This window comes from Elaeis guineensis, chromosome 1 (genome assembly GCF_000442705.2).
Source record: "Elaeis guineensis isolate ETL-2024a chromosome 1, EG11, whole genome shotgun sequence".
Lineage (NCBI taxonomy): Eukaryota > Viridiplantae > Streptophyta > Magnoliopsida > Arecales > Arecaceae > Elaeis > Elaeis guineensis.
The window spans coordinates 1,450,254-1,475,622 of NC_025993.2; the positions used below are offsets into that span (position 1 = coordinate 1,450,254).

At 36.4% G+C, this 25,369-nt stretch overlaps 1 protein-coding gene across 3 annotated transcripts in view; it reads right to left on the reverse strand.

Moving 5' to 3' along the window:
* Positions 1 to 812: 812 nt before the first annotated feature.
* Positions 813 to 25,369, reverse strand: part of LOC105035441 (uncharacterized) — a 49,764-nt gene continuing 25,207 nt past the window's right edge. Inside the window, exons 2-3 of one of the 3 annotated variants that reach the window (XM_073251023.1) lie at positions 7,307 to 7,528; positions 813 to 1,366 (exon numbers count right to left, since the gene is read on the reverse strand). In XM_073251023.1, the coding sequence (XP_073107124.1) occupies positions 898 to 1,366; positions 7,307 to 7,528 (691 nt within the window). In that variant the 3' untranslated portion in view covers positions 813 to 897. The remainder of the gene's footprint in view (positions 1,367 to 7,306; positions 7,529 to 25,369) is intronic. The other 2 variants (XM_073251068.1, XM_073251051.1) reach the window with 2 other exon arrangements.

The window sequence follows — 25,369 nt, forward strand, 5'->3', positions numbered from 1 at the left end:
CATAATCTCTGCTCAGAGAGAGGATTGGAATCAGATTTTCATGAATACACATGACAACACTTCTAATTTCTCTTGGATTTTCACCGTTTTCTCGTAATCAGTAGCTTGTAAGTTGTCGCGTGTAAATATTATGCGTTGCAAAGAACGAAGCCTCCTTTTTTTTCCCTCCAAGATTGTTCACAAAATCTTTGTGAATTATTTAACCCCCGAAAGCTCGAGACAGAAAAATGAGCTTATCATGTGCGGTCGGCCGCCTGGTGGTTCACCGCAAGCCAAGAGGATTGCTGGGTGCAATTTCAGCGGTTGTGAATTTGCTGCAGTCCTTAAAAATGTATTAGTTGGCTCTCTCTCTTCTCGAGTTCTTCAATACTTCCACATTCTCTATTCTTGAAATTTTCAGATTTTTTTTTTTCATTCCCTCCCTAGAAGGGAAGTTTGGCAATTTAGACTTAAATATAAATTAGAGAACTCAGTTACCAGCATGACAAAGCTACCAAGCTGGGGTTCCGAGGTAACCCTTTTTACCCCCATGCCCGCGTGAAGAAGCACACCAGGCACACAGATATGATCTTATTTCCTGTGGCATATAACCAGGTGCGGTGGCTATCTTCTAAATCATCTAATTCTCTTTTTCAGCACAATCATCTAATTCTCTTGCATTACTCCATTTCACTTCCAAAAGGGCATCATCATAATCATCTAAGGAGGCCGCTGATACAGCACACATAGACCAACTAGGATAATTTAATGCCCATGAAGCCACAGGAAATAAGATATGCCAGGTAAATTAGGATTATATTTCGCAGTAAATCTAAATCAACAGAGGATCCAACTCTAGCTACTTCCAAATGCAGCAACTTTGCCTCTGAATCAGATCTCTGTGGAGGAAGGCATAAGTTACCAAAATATAGGGAACATATCTATTTCAATATTGAAGGGTTTACATGAGTCAAAAATTAAATCCATTTCATATTTGAATGCGTCCAAAAACAATCCCAAAGAAAGCCCTGCCTTCCAGTAATTGAAAATAGTGATGAGCTGCCTCATCTTGTCGAGTAATGGAAGTGAAGCCCTGTACATGAGAGCACCAATCCCCTCAACCACCACCACAGCCAAACCAGCAGAAAGAATGTCCCAGTCACCAGTTTGCCCAATAACAGTGGCAAATGCTGTTGCACAATAGAACCCCACCAAGAAGAAGAGGACCTTCATCCACAGCCCCTTCTTCAACTCCTTAATTCTAGTTGTCAAGTTGGTCCGGAAAGATTGAACTGCTCTTACCAGGCGAGTACCGCTGTTCATACTGCTTCCTGGAGGGTCTGAACTACTGTCATCTACCATGCTCTTTACAGCCCAGCTCACCTGCCTAATATAAGCATAAGAATATAGGATTATGTATTATTAGAGAATGTCAATAAGAAATAGTATTAACAGTATACCATAACAAGTTTTTCCTTCTGATTGGTAAGAGAAACTTATGTTTATTGAGGTTGCATCTAAATGAATGGAGAAACAACTACCAGGTAAATGGAAGCATGGTGAGGTAAGAAAAGTCCCCAAACCTTTCAATGGGAGGTACATGAGTAAAATATTAGCTTTTTAACACACATAAGGTGCTCCAAACTGACATCTATTTCCAACCAATTCACGTCCAGTCCATCGGCTTATCAGTTGGTGTTTTCATGTGGGATGTCTAATGTGGATCGCAGATGAACTCAAAATGGGTATGAATCTAATGTATAGCCCATCAGTCTATCACCTGGTATTTTCATTTGGGATTACCAATGTACAACTTAGATGATCTAGAAATGGGTTTCACTCAGAGGCGGCAAAGGAATACAGTTTCAAAAATTGAAATTTTGAGTCTTATAGTTATACAATTAGCAAAGCTAATGTTTCATAAGTTTGAAAGAATTTTATATGATCCATTGAGCTTTGGAATTCTTCTCAACCATCAAGAGGATTTAGGCCTCGGTTGTACTATAAACCTAAGGTTTGAAACTTTCAACATTATAAAGAATGAATTAATGTTGACTCCTCCTAGGAGGGCCTTAATGTTAAATAGAAACATGGCATCATTCTGTTGAAAAGATCAGCATACCCCATTAACTTGAATTAGTCAGAATCATTTTCAGAAGTAATTTATAACAAACATTGAAAACATTTAGAAATCTAAACAATGTGACCTAGACACTTATCACTGTTGTTTTTTCCATTCTCCATCCAATTGGGTTATCTCTTTCCAATGTATTCACCTAAGCCTAAAGAAATAAGAATCTTGGCTGTATAAGAAACCCATGTGATCCTTCGTCAAACTCCGAGACTCTTGAAAGTTAGGAAGGAGTCATGCCACTCTCAAACAAAAAGGTCTACCACTTCATAAGCTTTCCACGACCATTTTATCAAGTGGGACATCAATATCCATCTAAATTGCCCTAAGATGAGAGAGCAAAGAAGCTAAAAAAATGATATCACTGCTTCCGATCAAGAAGCTCCTATTTATGATAGTTCCAATAATACTGTTTCCTAGACTATGTCCAAATTCATCCTAAATGTCCCTTCACACCTATATTAAGGATCTTCATCATGACATCACAACCCATTTGGTTCACAAGTTACTGGAATAGATCCAAATAAAGTCCACTTGTCCAGATTTAAACCGCTTCTTTGGCACCCCAATAAAGCAGGAATAGGAAAACAAAATTTTGGGATTCTAGAAAAAGCATAAGGGCATTATGTAGGTACTTATTCACTTTTAGCCTGGTTAATATTATTCAGCCCAAGGTTTTATGCCCCGGCCGTCCCATTCCATTCTTGTGAGAACATGAGACCGGGATGGGTTTGGGACTCCAAAACCCATCTAGGTGAGGAGAGAAGATGAAAGACGATAGAAAGAGAGGAAGCAAAAATGAAGAAAAGAAATGAAAGAAAAAATGAAAAATAAAAAAAGAAAGGAAGGGAGAAGAAAAAGAAAGGAAAAAAAAGGAAGGTAAGGAAAAGAAATGATAGAAGAAAGAACAAAAGAAAAAAAGAAAAGAAACAAGAAGAGGAGAAAGATGGAGGATATCTATTGAGACTGCAGTTGGGACGAGATGGGACATGGGGCATCCCGTTTCATGGAAAAACCGAGACACCTTCGTCTCACAGGATTTAAAAGCTTGATTCAGCCATTTTGGCTAAATAGTATTTCTAAGTACGTTAAGTTATTCAAATAATCTTGAAACCCAAAAGGGTTTACACCACAATCCATGCGAGCTTCATTACAGTTCCATGTGAATTACAGACAGTACTTATTTTCCTTAAATAGTATAAGTACAGGTTAAATACAGGTTTTCTAAAGTCACCGGATAAATAATGGATCAAGATGCACAACTTTGAATGCAACAATAAAGTGATATTTCGAATTAAATTTTCCATCATTGGAAAAGATATTTTTGCTCTCACTGTTAGCTATCATTAACAAATATTTAATTAATTTAAATTAACTTTCTAGTCCTCTCTCATCCATGTTGTGTTTCTTTTTCTAGAGAATGCTGTAGAGTTAATATAGTTTTTTGAATGGAATTTGTGAAGCTTGTTCAATTAAAAGTGAAAAACTGAAATGATTATATGCAAGTCATAATAATACATAAATAGCATTTATGTTGAGGGTAATGTTTTCTGCAGGGAAACTGGAGTTGAATATAATTTTATGTTGGCAGGGTCAAGTGAAATGGATAAAGAGATGAAAGAACCATATTCCAAAACATATAAGTTTTCAAACATTCTGAATGGTTCCCTTTTGATAAACAGGGCAGGTATGTGGGGTCAGGTAGTCATGCTAAAAGAAATGCGCTATAGAAAGTGTTGCAGAAATTTACTAGAGGATAATTACATTCTATAGGTAGTGTATCACCAAATTCAGCAACAAGATATCATGCTTTACGCTGCTCATTAGAAAAAGCTGGTATTGGTTGACGGATGGCTAAAACTCTGGAAAAAAATACGTGAAATGTTGGCTCTCTAACAAGTGGATAATCTCGTTTGCAATTACAGGCATCTGAAGCCTTATTTTCAGGGACAGATGAAGTGAAATCACCTGATGTCTAAACTGACAAAATTGGGAATGAACTTGGCAGGGACAGAAAAAGACTTCTAAATTCCAGTGGGCACTGTACAAATATGATGCACCCTATATCCTCAAAAGAGAACAAAGAGTTTGCCGAGAATGTACTCATTCTAAAGAAAAGGGGAAGAGAAAAAACAGAAATGATTACAACACAGGACATCTCCTAGGAAAAGTGTTTCTGTTCTACAGGAAGTCTGTGTTCCATGATTAGCTGACTTTGTGCCACTATATTGTCTTTCTAACCAAAATTATCATAAGCATGAAAATTTCATTAAATATATGCTATTTCTTCTAAATATAGAATTTAACACAAACCTTTAAGTCTAGAATGTGCAGTCCCTCTTCATTCTCTCTTTGATAAGATGATTATAAGCTTACACCTGGGTTTAAATAATAGGCAGCATGTTTTTATACTCACACATGAATGCCAGGAAACAAATTTTCTACTCCAACAAGGATTCCAGGAAAGAAAACCAAGAAAACAAGAGTAAAACATGTTTTAAGAAATGCGAAATTCACGTCCAAATAACCAATCCGGAGTTTGGATGAGAAGGAACTGCCAGATCTCATTCTCTCAACCTGATGTGTCTTGGTCCCACCATTTGTAGAAAGAAAAAGAAAACTAAAGTCTAAAACATTCTAAGACCGCCTTTTAACTAAAATGATTATACTATCTACTAATATGCATGAAGCCACAAAACTGACCGCATGCCTAAAAAACTACATGCTAGGCCCCATGAAAAGAGAAGAATGACAACATTCACCTTTTCCACTTGTTTTTTTTTTCCTAAAAAAGCATAGACAACGAGTGGAGAAAGAATAAGGAACCATGTGATCTCATTCTCTCAACCTGATGTGTCTCAGTCCCACCATTTGTAGAAAAGAAAAGAAAACTGAAATCTAAAACATTCAAAAGCTGTCTTTAACTAAAATAATTCTACTATTTACTGATATACATGAAGCCATAAAATATGACCCAATGCCTAGAAAATTACATGCTAAGCCCCATGAAACGAGAATAATGAAAATGTTCACCTCTTCTACTTTTTGTTGTTCTGAAAAAACATAGACAATGATTGGAGAAAGAATCCAATCGTTGGACTTTGTGGCCTTCCACCCGTAGAATCGAGAAATTTGTTTATGGATTTGCCTCACTAATCTTTATTATTTTTTTTGTTGAATATTTTTAAGGAAATAAGAAAGGAAGGATGTTGACTAGGTTAGAGATTTTAATGTTTTTTAAATTTTATAAGATACATTTCTTGTTTTCTATACTAAATATATTAATGAATTTTATAACTTTACATAAATACTTCATGTTTTCCATATTATACAAATTTTGTCAATCATTTCCTGCTCTTGTTTATTGTGCTCGCTTCGTAACTTGGCAATTACGCTCTCACATAATATAGAACATCCTAAATCGAGGAAGAATAGTATGATACCTGCCTCGCAAGAATATCTATTACAAATTGTATCTTCTCCATGTTAGGTGTACAAATAATACCCGAAAACCTGACAATTCGACTCGATTATTTTGTAATAACTGGGTATGGATCCAATTAAAGTATTCGATAACCTTACTGGATCGAAGTCAGATTCTAGGATCTGATTTCACATCAGATTGAAGTCGAATATAGCGATATCAGAACGGCAGAACCTGAGAGTCCAACAACTTGATTATATATGCACATACTATATCATGTAGCATATTTAGATATAGAAAGATAAAGAGGATTAGCTGTATGACCTGTTTTAATTCCTTTTCTTCCTGTCTGGATTTGCATTGTTTTCTCACATATGCTTCCCTTAACTTTTCTATACGGCCATTTCAGTTCCAAAATCCAAACTGACACTGGATTTTAGTTTCAATCAAATTAAACATAAGTAGAAATTTAAATATGTCCCTAAAGTGATTGGATTTTTTCAAAACCAATGATTGGCTTTCAATATTGTGCTCTTTTTCTAGATGCACCCAGAGTTCTCTTTATATAGCAGTGTAGATAATCGCTTTCATTTCACGACGTATCATGCCATTTTGTATCGGTTACAATTAACACTCTCCAACATGTATAGCTTGACAGCTAAGGATTAATGTCTTCAAATTGAATATCAATTGAAACATAATTTTTTCAAACATCTATAACTTCCACTCATACTTCCTTCTTTTTAAACAATTGTATTTCTATCCGTATGTTTTCTTCATGTGCTCAAAGTCATCTAGTTTTTCTATTATTTTGTTATAAATCAAAAGCATCTTTTTTTTGATTTTAGATGTTTTTCCTAACTATTTTAGTTTCATCCCTTTCTCTTGGGGGCTGTTTGGATGCCCATCTAATTTATACTTCGTATATTTCCATTTCTGGATAAAGATGAGAAGAACCTAGCCTATCAAAGTGATCTTTTTCGTTGTTTCACGAAATATCGAGCTCTTTAATCCCTATAATTTAGAGATAAGGAAAAACACCTCCTGGATCGAGTCTTTACCTTAGAAAACCGGAATTAGGAGTGCTTGGAAGCCCCTCTCAATCGGTTCCATTGTTCCTTTCCCTCACCATTTTAAGACGGTTGACAGCCCCTAATCATGGCTTATCTGTGGATGGATTAATGGTACATTCAAACAACCACTTATTGCCAGTCCTCCTCCAAATTCCTTCTTGTTTACTATTTTTATTGTTGCATTCTCTTTTGTCTCTTATATCCTCTCTATCCTTAAATGTACATTTTGCATGTTATGAAGGGATTAGGTAGAAATAATCTAGTACTTATTTTGCATGTCATGTAGGGATTAGGTAGATTTAATCTAGTATATAACTGGCCAAATAATATAACAGGCATAGGGCCCATGGCCTCACCTATTATGAGAGACAAAAGGCTAGCGCAATCATCAAAACGTTGAACAATCATTTGTAATATTATAAACTAACACTTCTTTTTGGGTCCTCTTTTCTTGTCATATCTTTACAATTTCTAATTGAATAATGTTGTACTTCATCTCTTACCATATGGAAAATACAAGGTTATCATAATATAAAGTAATATGTGATGCAAAAGCTCAGACATGATATGCAACCTTGGAAATCATACTTACTTACTGATGTTCTAAGGGGAGGCAAAATATTCATAATTCAAGCAACATTGTCTTTTCTCAGACATTCAATGGAAATTTCCAGGGGTATTGAAAAGATAATAGCAAACCTGGAATTGTTGAGTGAGGGTACAGCTAGGCACGATAAGCATCGTGGAGGGCATATTATTTTGTTATAAACAAAGACAGGCTTCTGGAGGTATGACACAAATAGAAATCTTGATCTCGAGCATTTTAATGATGGAAGGAAGATGCCTTCTTTGTAGCATGACAGGGTTGACGGTTGTGCTATCATTACCACACATGCACCTGCTGAAGATTTCTTTTTTAATCTGATCAATAGATACATTAGCAAGGAAAATTTCTAGCAAAATGCACTTAATTTGTGAATTTAAATTTTTTTTAGAAAAAACCATAAGTATGCTTAGTTCCCGCATGATGAAATATAGTAGAACTTGATCCAAATTTCTCAATTTGTATGGCAAGAGTAAAAATTAACTGTAAAATTATGTAATCAAATCTGATTTATGATAATCATGAAAAAAATTCATCAAATTTTATAAAGTTAAGAGCTATCAATTATTAACTTTTTATCAGCAAATACATCAGTATGTCTATGTCAAAATTATATTGATAAATTGTTATTATTATAATTTAACAAGTCATAGATGTCAGCATTATTGGTGCTTAGTAGCTTCAAAATGAATTTGAACAACCTCACTGATCAGCTAGAAAAGTGTTCTACCATGAATATGGTAGCATAGTACCTAGAAGAGATCAAGCAAAGACATTCAAAGAGCTCTGCAATGAAATTATCATCTTAGATCCAAACCTATCAACTCCACCACTAGTATACAATAAGATTCTACTCTTAAGCCAATTACATAGATTAGCTTAATACCACCTTCACATGTCCTATGGCCCATGTACTCTCAAACATTGGTTTAATTTAACCATAGCTATTAGTACATTTTCATATACCTAGCCAACTTCAAAATTGTCTAAACAAATGATGTTATTGACATCAATTAAAAATTTATGGATAAAATTTTTTATTCAATGTCAACATGCATGGAGCACCACAATCAACTTTTGCAAAAATCTTACTTCCTAGGAAGCACATCTCTATTAGCAAATATTTATCCCACATTATGCAGCTTTTTCCTATTTCCGAGCATCTTGAAATTTGATATTTTATCATTAAAAAAAAACTAATTTTTCAATATCTATGAATCAACCTACTTTAGCCACATTTTGGATTGATTTACTATAACCATGAATGATTTGCAACTATTTTAAAATATGGAAGATCAATAAGCAAAATAATACTTCTAATTCAATGATGAAGAAACATTATGTTTGCCAGCACTACGGATTAGCTTAAACTCATTCATCTCTTTATAAAATTTTCAATCTTGAAGAGAGAGTCAAAAGTCGCAATAAGTTAAAATATGGAAGATCAATGAGCAAAATAATACTTCTAATTCAATGATGAAGAAACATTATGTTTGCCAGCACTACGGATTAGCTTAATGTTGCTCCTTAGATTGATTTTGATGATTACAAAGCAGTTGAAGGGATACTAATGTTTCTCACTGGAAAAAGACTTATTGCTCTTCAGGGGCAAAATTGTAATTTTACCAAAACCCTGATTTGAAAGCATCAAATGATAGAACAAAAGATTTGTGATCCATTGGTGAAAATTTCATTGTTTTTGGACTTGTATTTTGAAAGATATGCATGTTTGAAAATCATGAGTCGACCCATGAGTCGACTCATGGCACATGAGATGACTGGCACGCTGAAATTCCTGGCCGGCACAGACTTGGCACACCCTGTGAGTCGACCCATGAGTTGACCCTCAAGGCATGAGTCGACCCATGAGTCGACCTCTGCGGGTTTTAAGCCAGTTTTACAGAACCTTGCATCCCGTTCGATTCTCTGATGTTTTTCCACAGAGGTCGACCCATGAGTCGACCCCCAGGCATGAGTCGACCCCTGTGACGGGATTTTTCCGCAACGGCTAGTTTTTAACCCATTTTAAATGCTTTTAATGCTCATTTAATGTGGTCTAACGGCTCTTTTTCAGCCTAGAATGTTTTCCACTATTTCTTAAAGCTATAAAAGGAACAAAAAGGTGGAAATCAACAAGAAAAAAAGAAGAAGAAAAGAGAGAGGATTCAAGAAAAGAGATTTTGAAAAAGGAATTTCAAGCAAACTTTTCAGCCCTAAGCAAGAGCTCACTCAAAGCATTCAAGAAGCCTTTAATCCAAGCTCACCAACTCCTCAAGTGCACATTCAAGTCTCCAACCACCTTGAGGAAATCAAAAAGGGTCTTCTTCTTTTTGAGTAAAGTGTATTTAAAATCATATTCGCTCATTAAAGGAGCTTTCTTTGTACTTATTTGTGCTATTGATTGTTATACTCGGTTTGAGTGATTGTTTTTATTTTGGAAGGATTCCAAAACAAGGAAAGGTTGATCCGAACCTTGAATCGGAGTGTATAGGGTTGGCTTGTACCCGGAAAATAAGTGGTCTAGCTTGGGATAGCTAGAGTCGGAGTTTCCGACGTTTGTATTCGGGTTGAATACAAGATTAGTGGATTGAAATTCCCAAGTAGGAGCTTGGGGAGTGGATGTAGGTGCAAGGTTGGCACCGAACCATTATAAATCCTTTTGTTTGTGGTGTGTCTAATTGCTCTTCTTTAACTCTTCATTATTCTCTTGCATTCTTGCTCTTAACCATTAGTCTTGAATTAATTTTACTCTCCATATTTATTTAGCTTTGTCAAACATTTCTCATAAGTCATAAGTTAAGCTTAAAATTTTTAGAAACCCAATTCACCCCCCCTCTTGGGTTGCATAGCTGGGCAACAAGTGGTATCAGAGCCTGGTGCTCTAGCCCTACTTTGATCTAAACAATCAAAGAGCCAAAGATCTATGGCAACTCAAGTCGGCACTTCTCTAGTCGAGGGGCAATCTACCAACCGACCTCCACTTTTCAATGGGTCTAATTACACCTATTGAAAAGCTCGGATGAAAATATTCATTCAAGCACTCGACTATGATATGTGGAGTATCATAGTGAACGGTCCTCACACACCCACTAAAATTATAGATGGTGTGGAATCAACCAAACCCGAGAAAGAATGGGATGAGGTTGATAAGAAAATGGCCCAATTAAATGCTAAAGCAATGAATGTTCTTTATTGTGCTCTTGATGCTAACGAATTTAATCGCATTTCTACTTGCTCATCTGCTAAAGAAATATGGGATAGGTTAGAAGTAACCCATGAAGGAACCAATCAACTAAAGGAGTCTAAAATCAACAAGATTGTGCATAAATATGAATTGTTTAAAATGGAGCATGATGAGTCCATAACTGAAATGTTTACTCGCTTTACTGATATTATAAATGGTTTAAAGAGTCTTGGTAAGTCCTATACTAACAGTGAGCTTGTAAGAAAGATTCTCAGGTCCTTACCAAGAACTTGGGAAGCCAAAGTGACCGCCATCCAAGAAGCCAAGGACTTGAACATTCTACTCTTGGAAGAGCTTCTTGGATCATTGATGACTCATGAGCTAAACATGAAGCAACATCAAGAGGAAGAAGTCAAAAAGAAAAGAATAATTGCCCTCAAATCCACAGCTCCACCAGATGAAGAAACTGATGACACTGAAGATGAAGAACAGGATGAAGAAATGGCACTCATTACCCGAAGATTCAAGAAATTTTTGAGAAAAAGAAAACAAGGGATGAGGAAGAGGCCATTCACAAAAGGGGAACAGAGCAAAGAAAAAGAGAAAGACCAACCCCTTATCTGCTACGAATGCAAGAAGCCAGGACACTTCAAGTCCGAATGCCCACAACTAAAGAAGGATCCCAAGAAGTACAAGAAGAAGGCCATGATGGCCACTTGGAGTGCGAGTGATGACTCAAGCTCCGAAGAGGAAAACTCAACCGAACAAGCCAACCTGTGCCTTATGGCACACGAAAATGAGGTAATTTCCGAAACTCCTAGTGACTTTATATTTGAAGAATTACATGAAGCTTTTTATGATTTAGTTGATGAATTAAAGAAACTAGGGATGAAGAACAAAGATCTAAAATTGAAAAATCAATCTTTATTGAAACAAAATGAAAACATTTCAATTGAAAAATCCATCCTGCTTCAAGAAAATCAAAGTTTAAAGAATGAAATTGCCAAGTTAAAACCATTAGTTGAAAAATTCACCTTGAGTTCAAATAAACTTAATATGATTCTTGAAAATCAAAAGGCCGTGTATGATAAGGCTGGACTTGGCTATAACCCCTTGAAGAAACAAAAATATCTGAAAAATATTTATGTAAACTCTTTAAGTAACAAGTCTTCTAATGTTACCTGCTTCAAATGTGGTAGAGTAGGACATAAGTCATACACTTGCTTCTCTAACAAGTCTGCAAATTCAAATATAAAGAAAATATGGGTTCCAAAAGGAATCATTATAACTAACCAAAAAGGACCCAAGAAAGATTGGGTACCTAAAACAAAAACTTGACTTTTGCTTGCAGGTGTGTCTAGCATCCCAAGGAGGAAACAGGAAATGGTATCTTGACAGTGGATGCTCGAGACACATGACTGGTGATGAATCCCAATTCATCACTCTTGATGCTAAGAATGGAGGGATGGTCACCTTTGGAGATAATGACAAAGGAAAGATCATCGGTATAGGTAACATTGGTATCACTCCCTCCAAATACATTGAAAATGTTTTGTTAGTAGATGGTTTAAAGCATAATTTACTAAGTATTAGTCAATTTTGTGATAAAGGATATAAAGTTATTTTTGAATCGTCTGTTTGCATTGTAACTAGTCCTATTAATGATGACATTAAATTTATTGGACATAGACATGGTAATGTTTATATGGTAGATTTAAATGATTTAGCCAAAATAAACATGCAATGCCTAGTATCCTTGAATGCTAAAATTAATGAGACTAGTTGGCTTTGGCATCGCAGACTTGCACACATTAGCATGCATTCTCTTTCAAAATTAATTAAGAAAGAATTAGTTCTTGGTTTGCCAAAATTGAATTTTGAAAATGATAGAATTTGTGATGCATGCCAACTAGGTAAACAAACAAGAGTTTCATTTAAATCCAAAAATGTTGTTTCAACCTCTAGACACTTAGAGCTTTTGCATATGGACTTATTTGGACCTACTAGAACCACTAGTCTAGGAGGAAAACGATATGGTTTTGTAATTATAGATGATTACTCTCGTTTTACTTGGGTTTTCTTTTTGGCACACAAAGATGAAACTTTTCATGTTTTCACTAAATTTTACCAAAAAGTCACTAATGAGAAAGGATTTTCAATTCAAAATATTCGAAGTGATCATGGAACTGAATTTGAAAATCAAGACTTTGAAAACTTTTATGATGAAAAAGGAATAGGCCATAACTTCTCTGCTCCTAGGACACTCCAACAAAATGGGGTAGTAGAAAGGAAAAACAGAACCTTAGAAGAAATGGCCCGTACCATGCTATGTGAAAGCAACCTTCCAAGATATTTTTGGGCGGAAGCAATTAACACAGCATGTTACATTTTAAATCGTGCTTTGATTAGACAAATTTTAAAGAAAACCCCCTATGAGCTTTGGAAAGAAAGAAAACTTAATATTGCATATTTTTATGTTTTTGGTTGCCGATGTTTTGTGTTAAATAATGGTAAAGAAAGACTTGAAAAATTTGATGCAAAATCAGATGAAGCAATCTTTCTTGGTTACTCCTCCACTAGTAAAGCTTTTAGAGTTTTTAACAAAAGAACTTTAGTAGTAGAGGAGTCCATACATGTTGTCTTTGATGAATCTAACGATCTTCCTTCAAGGAAGAATGAAGGTGTTGATGATGCAGATCCTCTTATAGAAGGAATGAAGGAGATCACTCTGAAAGATTCAACAATTCAAGAGGATGAGGAACATGAAGACAAACAAGATAAGGGAGGTGAAGAACATCAAGAACAACCTCAAGGTACAAATGACCTACCCAAAGAATGGAGGTATGTTCACAATCACCCTAAGGAGCTAATTATTGGTGATCCTATGCATGGGGTAAAAACTCGTTCTTCACTAAAAGATGTATTTAATCATTGTGCTTTTGTCTCTAATCTTGAACCAAAAACTATTGAAGAAGCTGAAAATGATTATAATTGGATTAATGCAATGCAAGAAAAACTTAATCAATTTGAAAGAAATAATGTATGGACTTTAGTATCAAAACCTAAAAATTATTCAATAATTGGCACAAAATGGGTCTTTAGGAACAAATTAGATGAACATGGAAATGTAATAAGAAATAAAGCAAGATTGGTTGCTAAAGGTTATAATCAAGAAGAAAAAATTGATTTTGATGAGACCTTTGCACCTGTTGCTAGATTAGAGGTCATTAGACTTCTACTTGCATATGCTTGCTTTATGAAATTTAAATTATTTCAAATGGATGTCAAAAGTGTATTTTTGAATGGATATATTGCTGAAGAAGTCTATGTAGAACAACCCCCAGGTTTTGAAAATCATGCTTTTCCTAATCATGTTTTTAAATTAAATAAAGCTCTATATAGTTTAAAACAAGCACCTAGGGCTTGGTATGATAGGCTAAGCAAATTTTTACTAAATAATGATTTTTCAAGAGGTAATATAGACACAACCCTCTTCATTAAAGACACAACCCTCTTCATTAAAAGAAATCAAAATGATATGTTAATTATACAAATCTATGTTGATGACATTATTTTTGGGTCTACTAATGAATCTCTTTGTCAAGACTTTGCTAAGCTCATGCAGGGGAGTTCGAGATGAGCATGATGGGAGAACTTACATTCTTCCTCGGACTCCAAATCAAACAAACAAAGGAAGAATCTCCATCATCCAAAGCAAGTACACCAAGGAATTACTCAAAAATTTGGAATGGAGAACTCCAAAGCAATTGGCACACCCATGAGCCCTTCATGTAAGCTTGACAAGGATGAAGAAGGTAAATGTGTAGACTTAAAATATTATAGAGGTATGATTGGCTTCTATTATATTTGACTGCAAGTAGGCCTGATATCATGTTTAGTGTTTGTCTGTTGCTAGATTTCAATCTAATCCTAAAGAGTCTCACTTGAATGCTGTTAAAAGAATCTTAGATATTTAAATGGTACTCAAACTCTAGATTATGGTACTCTAAGGACTCATAATTGATTTATTAGGATATTCAGATGCTGATTTTGCTGGATGTAGATTAGACAGAAAAAGTACTAGTGGAACTTGCCAATTTCTTGAAGTTAACCTAATCTCCTGGTTTAGCAAGAAACAAAATTCGGTAGCACTGTCTACGGCTGAGGCCGAATACATTGCAGCCGGAAGTTGTTGTGCTCAAATCTTGTGGATTAAGCAACAACTCGAAGACTTTGGTATCAAACTTAATGAAACACCCATAAGATGTGATAACACTAGTGCCATAAATCTTACTAAAAATCAATTCAACATTCAAGGTCTAAACATATTGAAATAAGACATCATTTTATAAGAGAACATGTTCAAAACAAAGATATAATTCTTGACTATTTTGCACTGAAAATCAATTAGCCGATATCTTTACAAAGGCCCTAAGTGAGGATAGATTCTGTGAAATTAGGAGAAATCTAGGAATTCTTGATCCTTTGCCTAAATATTTCTCCAATTCCAAGGAATCGATGTCAAAATTCTTTGAGCTCAATTTCATCATCTCTCTTGACCTAAAGCTCAAGATTATACCTCTCACAACTTGTCATTGAGCAAAAATTCTTCTCCCAAAATTCTAATTTTTTCAGAATTTATTCATATTTTTCCTGAAATTTTGTGAATCATGAGTCGACCCCCTAGGGTCGACCCAATGGCATACTTGAAATTTTGGCCAACATCCCACGGGTTCATTTCTTTTTAACTTAAAGCCCGTTCATGAGCCGACCCCTCCTTCTTCGTCTTCCTCCCTCCAAAACTCGTCGTCCTCATCTTCGTTCTCTCCAAATCCAAAGTTTTAGCCCAAGATCCTTCTCCCATCACCTCTCCACCTCAAATCGCCCTTGGGAAAGGAGCTTTTCGCATTTTTCTCCCTTGATTGAAGCGTTGGAGCGTGCCCTAGCTTCCACCATTCTTCTCCAAATCGGGATTTCTCTCCGCCAAAAATCCCTTTCCATCCTCTAATAACCCTCCTTCTCCTCACCCATTTGATCTTCCGAGTCTCCTTGCTGCTCTTGTGGTGAGAATGGCCCCAAAAATGAAACTCCCTCAAAGAAGGAAATCAGTCCGTGAGCTGGAAGAAGGCGTGCGCAGGAAAAGGCAAGCTTCTCAGACCTCCTCTGCTCCCATTCCTGCTTCAGCATCTGCACCAGGTTCCTCTCAGTCTCCTCTCAGCCCTAGCAAAATTCCACTCTCTGACAGAAAGATAGAAACCGGCAAGAATGTGGACTTCAGATTCTTTGAAAAAGAAGGTTTCTCCTTTGGTTCAAAGATCAAAAACAAGGTTGGGAATTTTACTGTTCTCTCAAAGAAGTTACATATGTAGATTTGGTTAGAGAGTTTTATCTGAATCTGTACTATGGCAATGGAACAGTAACTTCTACTGTTAAGGAAATTGATATCTGCTTAGATCCTATTATTTTGGGAGAGATTCTACATTTGCCCTGTGAGGGATATTCAAACATGGAACTCCCAGTGAAGGAAGAAGGGATCAATGTGATTTTAGGAGGAACCTACTCGGAAAGTCTAAATAAATTAGAAGCCAAGATCTTGTCAATTGAAATGAGAATTCTACATCAATTAGTAACAAAGCTTTTCTTCCCGAGAAGTGGTAGACATGACCTCCTTTCTGACCGAGACATATGTATAATGTTTATGTGATCACCCAAACCCCTTAAACCTCCCTGCTTTAATGATTGAGGCCATGAGAGAAACACTGAATAGATCCAAGGCACATCTGCCTTTTGGTATGGCCCTCACACTGGTATTCAGGAGGTTTGGAGTTAGTTTTGAGGGGGAGGCATCTGCTAGGCTCTCTCACTCTGACACCATCAACCAACACACTCTGCACCGCATGGGATTCACTAGGATTGATGGTGGTTGGATCAAGGGTACAGAAGAAAGAGTGAGGAGAGAGCTGAGGACAGAGTTGAGGACAGAGCTGAGGAAGAAGGTCCCTCATCACCTCTCCATGACTTCAGGGCAGCATCTCCAGACATCCAGTTTGTTTCAGATCCAGAGGCTGGCCCTTCAGAGTCCACCAGGAGGCACACACCAGTTCAGCAGCCAGACAGCAGAGCACCTCCCTCAGAGTTCAGATTGGCTGATGATCAGATTGAGCTGATTTTTCAGCGTGTGGCTTCCTTGCTTTCTCGTCAGTGGAGCACTTCAGCTTTTGCACCGGGATCCACATCATTAGATGCATCTGATCAGACCTTGATCCCCCATATCTCCACTGTATTTCAGATGATCTCAGATCAGTCTGTTCGGATTCAGCAGCTCGAGGATTACATTTTGAGACTGACTGGGAGAGTACTTGACTTGCAGGGGCAAGTGTTAGCTCTGGCCCATCCACAGCCACAGGAGTGCACTATTGAGGTCACAGACCTAACTGCGGAGGCAGGCAGACTTAGAGGTGTATTGGAGGGTGATTTGATTTCTTGAGGAGAGAGATCAGAGGCTCTAGTGAGCATGCTTCTACACAGTTCACTGCACTGCTTCAGTCTGTTTCGAGAGCTCTGAACCTTCTTGACACCATCAGGCTCTCTCTTGCAGTCCAGTCTATGGCTTCTCAGCCTTCAGGATCATCTCGCCCACCTACTCGTGCCAGCACCTCCACTCGTGGCAGAGGCAGACGGGTAGAGGATGAGTCCTTGGTCGTGATCCATCATCTCCCCACCCCATCTCTGATACATCTGATTCTGATCCATCTAGTCATGAGCTCTACTAGATCCTTGTAGCTAGCCTTGTCTGTTGTTCTTTCTAGGATCTATCTTTTGGGCCATGTAATGATATTAACTGGTTGACTTTTATATTATGGAATATGTATTGGAACAGCTATGGTACCAATCACCTTTTGATTATATATCTACTCTTTGACTTTTAATGTATGTTGCTATTCATATCTATGGTACTCAATGGCATATTTTGTTTTATGATTGCTGTATTCAGGGGGAGTAAACATTAATGTCAGTAAAATTAATGATTAGCACAAGAAGTTTGAAGAAATAAAAAAAGAGAGAAAATGTATTCAAAAAAAGAGGGGGAGTTAACATGTTTGATGATGTCAAAAAGGGAGAGAAATTAAAGAAAAATATCAAAAGCAAGATTGATAAAAGACTTAAAAATAAAATGAGTGATTGGGAGAAATTAAAGAAAAGTATCAAACTTTAAAATTAATTCTTAGACATGCTCTGATACACTTAAAATTTGACATGCTCTGATATACTTTAAAATTAATTCTTAGACATGCATTGATACACTTAATTTTTAAACATGCTCTGATACCAAAATTAAATAATCAAATGAGAATGAGCGAATTTTCAAGATGTTAAGAAATTGAAAAACAAGCAAATGAGATATTTTCAAACACGCAATTTTCAAATCCTAAGGTAAATTCTGCTTTGCTCTGATAACAAAAATAAATTTTCTGCTCTATACCAAAATCACATAATCAAATGAGCAAATTTTCAAATCATTAAGCAATAGGCAAATTATTTATGCAAATGGGCACATGTATCACATGCCAAAAGAATCAATCTTCTTTTCAAGCAAATGCACTTATAAGTTGGTAGTAAATTTCTATTTATCTTCAAACTACCTATAATGCATTTCATTCCTTTGAAATTCATGATCATTGATTCATATAATGTTTTGTTCAAGTGTTTTGTCATCATCAAAAGGGGAGATTGTTGCTCCTTAGATTGATTTTGATGATTACAAAGCAGTTGAAGGGGTACTAATGTTTCTCACTTGAAAAAGACTTATTGCTCTTCAGGAGCAAAATTATAATTTTACCAAAACCTGATTTGAAAGTATCAAATGATAGAACAAAAGATTTGTGATCCATTGGTGAAAATTTTATTGATTTTGGACTTGTATTTTGAAAGATATGCATGATTGAAAATCATGAGTCGACCCATGAGTCGACTCATGGCACATGAGATGACTGGCACGCTGAAATTCCTGACCGGCACAGACTTGGCACATCCTGTGAGTCGACCCATGAGTCGACCCCCAAGGCATGAGTCGACCATGAGTCGACCTCTGCGGGTTTTAAGCCAGTTTTACAGAACCTTGCATCCCGTTCGATTCTCTGATGTTTTTCCACAGAGGTCGACCCATGAGTCGACCCCCAGGCATGAGTCGACCCATGAGTCGACCCCTGTGATGGATTTTTCCGCAATGGCTAGTTTTTAACCCATTTTAAATACTTTTAATGCTCATTTAATGTGGTCTAACGGCTCTTTTTCAGCCTAGAATGATTTTCCACTATTTCTTAAAGCTATAAAAGGGACAAAAAGGTGGGAATCAAAAAAGAATCAAGAAGAGAGATTTTGAAAAAGGGATTTCAAGCAAACTTTTCAGCCCTAAGCAAGAGCTCACTCAAAGCATTCAAGAAGCCTTTAATCCAAGCTCACCAACTCCTCAAGTGCACATTCAAGTCTCCAACCACCTTGAGAAAATCAAAAAGGTCTTCTTCTCTTTGAGTAAAGTGTATTTAAAGTCATATTCGCTCATTAAAGGAGCTTTCTTTGTACTTATTTGTGCTATTGATTGTTATACTCGGTTTGAGTTATTGTTTTTATTTTGGAAGGGTTCCAAAAAAGGGAAGGTTGATCCGAACCTAGAATCGGAGTGTATTGGGTTGGCTTGTACCCGAAAATAAGTGGTCTAGCTTGGGATAGCTAGAGTCAGAGTTTTCGACGTTTGTATTCGGGTTGAATACAAGATTAGTGGATTGAAATTCCAAGTAGGAGCTTGGGGAGTGGATGTAGGTGCAAGGTTGGCACCGAACCACTATAAATCTTTTTGTTTGTGGTGTGTCTAATTGCTCTTCTTTAACTCTTCATTATTCTCTTGCATTCTTGCTCTTAGCCATTAGTCTTGAATTAATTTTACTCTCCATATTTATTTAGCTTTGTCAAACATTTCTCATAAGTCATAAGTTAAGCTTAAAATTTTTAGAAACCCAATTCACCCCCCCTCTTGGGTTGCATAGCTGGGCAACAAGTGGTATCAGAGCCCGGTGCTCTAGCCCTACTTTGATCTAAACAATCAAAGAGCCAAAGATCTATGGCAACTCAAGTCGGCACTTCTCTAGCCGAGGGGCAATCTACCAACCGACCTCCACTTTTCAATGGGTCTAATTACACCTATTGGAAAGCTCGGATGAAAATATTATTCAAGCACTCGACTATGATATGTGGAGTATCATAGTGAACGGTCCTCAACACCCACTAAAATTATAGATGGTGTGGAATCAACCAAACCCGAGAAAGAATGGGATGAGGTTGATAAGAAAATGGCCCAATTAAATGCTAAAGCAATGAATGTTCTTTATTGTGCTCTTGATGCTAACGAATTTAATCGCATTTCTACTTGCTCATCTGCTAAAGAAATATGGGATAGGTTAGAAGTAACCCATGAAGGAACCAATCAAGTAAAGGAGTCTAAAATCAACATGCTTGTGCATAAATATGAATTGTTTAAAATGGAGCATGATGAGTCCATAACTGAAATGTTTACTCGCTTTACTGATATTATAAATGGTTTAAAGAGTCTTGGTAAGTCCTATACTAACAGTGAGCTTGTAAGAAAGATTCTCAGGTCCTTACCAAGAACTTGGGAAGCCAAAGTGACCGCCATCCAAGAAGCCAAGGACTTGAACATTCTACCCTTGGAAGAGCTTCTTGGATCATTGATGACTCATGAGCTAAGCATGAAGCAACATCAAGAGGAAGAAGTCAAAAAGAAAAGAATAATTGCCCTCAAATCCACAGCTCCACCAGATGAAGAAACTGATGACACTGAAGATGAAGAACAGGATGAAGAAATGGCACTCATTACCCGAAGATTCAAAAATTTTTGAGAAAAAGGAAACAAGGGATGAGGAAGAGGCCATTCACAAAAGGGGAACAGAGCAAAGAAAAGAGAAAGACCAACCCCTTATCTGCTACGAATGCAAGAAGCCGGGACACTTCAAGTCCGAATGCCCACAACTGAAGAAGGGTCCCAAGAAGTACAAGAAGAAGGCCATGATGGCCACTTGGAGTGCGAGTGATGACTCAAGCTCCGAAGAGGAAAACTCGACCGAACAAGCCAACCTGTGCCTTATGGCACACGAAAATGAGGTAATTTCCGAAACTCCTAGTGACTTTACATTTGAAGAATTACATGAAGCTTTTTATGATTTAGTTGATGAATTAAAGAAACTAGGGATGAAGAACAAAGATCTAAAATTAAAAATCAATCTTTATTGAAACAAAATAAAATATTTCAATTGAAAAATCCACCCTGCTTCAAGAAAATCAAAGTTTAAAGAATGAAATTGCCAAGTTAAAACCATTAGTTGAAAAATTCACCTTGAGTTCAAATAAACTTAATATGATTCTTGAAAATCAAAAGGCTGTATGATAAGGCTGGACTTGGCTATAACCCCTTGAAGAAACAAAAATATCTGAAAAATATTTATGTAAACTCTTTAAGTAACAAGTCTTCTAATATTACTTGCTTCAAATGTGGTAGAGTAGGACATAAGTCATACACTTGCTTCTCTAACAAGTCTGCAAATTCAAATATAAAGAAAATATGGTTCCAAAAGGAACCATTATAACTAACCAAAAAGGACCCAAGAAAGCTTGGGTACCTAAAACAAAAACTTGACTTTTGCTTGCAGGTGTGTCTAGCATCCCAAGGAGGAAACAGGAAATGGTATCTTGACAGTGGATGCTCGAGACACATGACTGGTGATGAATCCCAATTCATCACTCTTGATGCTAAGAATGGAGGATGGTCACCTTTGGAGACAATGGCAAAGGAAAGATCATCGGTATAGGTAACATTGGTATCACTCCCTCCAAATACATTGAAAATATTTTGTTAGTAGATGGTTTAAAGCATAATTTACTAAGCATTAGTCAATTTTGTGATAAAGGATATAAAGTTGTTTTTGAATCGTCTGTTTGCATTGTAACTAGTCCTATTAATGATGGCATTAAATTTATTGGACATAGACATGGTAATGTTTATATGGTAGATTTAAATGATTTAGCCAAAATAAACATGCAATGCCTAGTATCCTTGAATGCTAAAATTAATGAGACTAGTTGGCTTTGGCATCGCAGACTTGCACACATTAGCATGCATTCTCTTTCAAAATTAATTAAGAAAGAATTAGTTCTTGGTTTGCCAAAATTGAATTTTGAAAAGGATAGAATTTGTGATGCATGCCAACTAGGTAAACAAACAAGAGTTTCATTTAAATCCAAAAATATTGTTTCAACCTCTAGACCTTAGAGCTTTTGCATATGGACTTATTTGGACCTACTAGAACCACTAGTCTAGGAGGAAAATGATATGTTTTGTAATTATAGATGATTACTCTCGTTTTACTTGGGTTTTCTTTTTGGCACACAAAGATGAAACTTTTCATGTTTTCACTAAATTTTACCGAAAAGTCACTAATGAGAAAGATTTTCAATTCAAAATATTCGAAGTGATCATGGAACTGAATTTGAAAATCAAGACTTTGAAAACTTTTGTGATGAAAAAGGAATAGGCCATAACTTCTCTGCCCTAGGACACCCCAACAAAATGGGGTAGTAGAAAGAAAAATAGAACCTTAGAAGAAATGGCCCGTACCATGCTATGTGAAAGCAACCTTCCAAGATATTTTTGGACGGAAGCAATTAACACAGCATGTTACATTTTAAATCGTGCTTTGATTAGACAAATTTTAAAGAAAACCCCCTATGAGCTTTGGAAAGAAAGAAAACCTAATATTGCATATTTTCATATTTTTGGTTGCCGATGTTTTGTATTAAATAATGGTAAAGAAAGACTTGAAAATTTGATGCAAAATCAGATGAAGCAATCTTTCTTGGTTACTCCTCCACTAGTAAAGCTTTTAGAGTTTTTAACAAAAGAACTTTAGTAGTAGAGGAGTCCATACATGTTGTCTTTGATGAATCTAACGATCTTCCTTCAAGGAAGAATGAAGGTGTTGATGATGCAGATCCTCTTATAGAAGGAATGAAGGAGATCACTCTGAAAGATTCAACAATTCAAGAGGATGAGGAACATGAAGACAAACAGGATGAGGGAGGTGAAGAACATCAAGAACAACCTCAAGGTACAAATGACCTACCCAAAGAATGGAGGTATGTTCACAATCACCCTAAGGAGCTAATTATTGGTGATCCTATGCATGGGGTAAAAACTCGTTCTTCACTTAAAGATGTATTTAATCATTGTGCTTTTGTCTCTCATCTTGAACCAAAAACTATTGAAGAAGCTGAAAATGATTATAATTGGATTAATGCAATGCAAGAGGAACTTAATCAATTTGAAAGAAATAATGTATGGACTTTAGTATCAAGACCTAAAAATTATTCAATAATTGGCACAAAATGGGTCTTTAGGAACAAATTAGATGAACATGAAAATGTAATAAGAAATAAAGCAAGATTGGTTGCTAAAGGTTATAATCAAGAAGAAGGAATTGATTTTGATGAGACCTTTGCACCTGTTGCTAGATTAGAGGCCATTAGACTTCTACTTGCATATGCTTGCTTTATGAAATTTAAATTATTTCAAATGGATGTCAAAAGTATATTTTTGAATGGATATATTGCTGAAGAAGTCTATGTAGAACAACCCCAGGTTTTGAAAATCATGCTTTTCCTAATCATATTTTTAAATTAAATAAAGCTCTATATGGTTTAAAACAAGCACCTAGGGCTTGGTATGATAGGCTAAGCAAATTTTTACTAAATAATGTTTTTCAAGAGGTAATGTAGACACAACCCTCTTCATTAAAAGAAATCAAAATGATATGTTAATTATACAAATATATGTTGATGACATTATTTTTGGGTCTACTAATGAATCTCTTTGTCAAGACTTTGCTAAGCTCATGCAGGGGAGTTCGAGATGAGCATGATGGGAGAACTTACATTCTTCCTCGGACTCCAAATCAAACAAACAAAGGAAGGAATCTCCATCACCCAAAGCAAGTACACCAAGGAATTACTCAAAAGATTTGGAATGGAGAACTCCAAAGCAATTGGCACACCCATGAGCCCCTCATGTAAGCTTGACAAGGATGAAGAAGGTAAATGTGTAGACTTAAAATATTATAGAGGTATGATTGGCTCTCTATTATATTTGACTGCAAGTAGGCCTGATATCATGTTTAGTGTTTGTCTGTGTGCTAGATTTCAATCTAATCCTAAAGAGTCTCACTTGAATGCTGTTAAAAGAATCCTTAGATATTTAAATGGTACTCAAACTCTAGGATTATGGTACTCTAAGGACTCACTAATTGATTTATTAGGATATTCAGATGCTGATTTTGCTGGATGTAGATTAGATAGAAAAGCACTAGTGGAACTTGCCAATTTCTTGGAGTTAACCTAATCTCCTGGTTTAGCAAGAAACAAAATTCGGTAGCACTGTCTACGGCTGAGGCCGAATACATTGCAGCCGGAAGTTGTTGTGCTCAAATCTTGTGGATTAAGCAACAACTCGAAGACTTTGGTATCAAACTTAATGAAACACCCATAAGATGTGATAACACTAGTGCCATAAATCTTACTAAAAATCCAATTCAACATTCAAGGTCTAAACATATTGAAATAAGACATCATTTTATAAGAGAACATGTTCAAAACAAAGATATAATTCTTGACTATGTTTGCACTGAAAATCAATTAGCCGATATCTTTACAAAGGCCTAAGTGAGGATAGATTCTGTGAAATTAGGAGAAATCTAGGAATTCTTGATCCATTTTGCCTAAATATTTCTCCAATTCAAGGAATCGATGTCAAAATTTCTTTGAGCTCAATTTCCATCATCTCTCTTGGACCTAAAGCTCAAATTATACCTCTCACAACTTTCATTGAGCAAAAATTCTTCTCCCAAAATTCTGAATTTTTTTAGAATTTATTCATATTTTTCTGAAATTTTGTGAATCATGAGTCGACCCCCTAGGGTCGACCCAATGGCATACTTGAAATTTTGGCCAACATCCCACGGGTTCATTTCTTTTTAACTTAAAGCCCGTTCATGAGCCGACCCCTCCTTCTTCATCTTCCTCCCTCCAAAACTCGTCGTCCTCATCTTCGTTCTCTCCCAAATCCAAAGTTTTAGCCCAAGATCCTTCTCCATCACCTCTCCACCTCAAATCGCCCCTTGGGAAAGGAGCTTTTCGCATTTTTCTCCCTTGATTGAAGCGGTTGGAGCGTGCCCTAGCTTCCACATTCTTCTCCAAATCGGATTTCTCTCTGCCAAAAATCTCTTTCCATCCTCTAATAACCCTCCTTCTCCTCACCCATTTGATCTTTCGAGTCTCCTTGCTTCTCTTGTGGTGAGAATGGCCCAAAAATGAAACTCCCTCAAAGAAGAAAATCAGTCCGTGAGCTGGAAGAAGGCGTGCGCAGGAAAAGGCAAGCTTCTCAGACCTCCTCTGCTCCCATTCTGCTTCAGCATCTGCACCAGGTTCTCTCAGTCTCCTCTAGCCCTAGCAAAATTCACTCTCTGACAGAAAGGTAGAAACCGGCAAGAATGTGGACTTCAGATTCTTTGAAAAAGAAGGTTTCTCCTTTGGTTCAAAGATCAAAAACCAAGGTTGGAATTTTACTGTTCTCTCAAAGAAGTTACATATGTAGATTTGGTTAGAGAGTTTTATCTGAATCTGTGCTATGGCAATGGAACAGTAACTTCTACTGTTAAGGGAATTGATATCTGCTTAGATCCTATTATTTTGGGAGAGATTCTACATTTGCCCTGTGAGGGATATTCAAACATGGAACTCCCAGTGAAGGAAGAAGGGATCAATGTGATTTTAGGAGGAACCTACTCGGGAAGTCTAAATAAATTAGAAGCCAAGATCTTGTCAATTGAAATGAGAATTCTACATCAATTAGTAA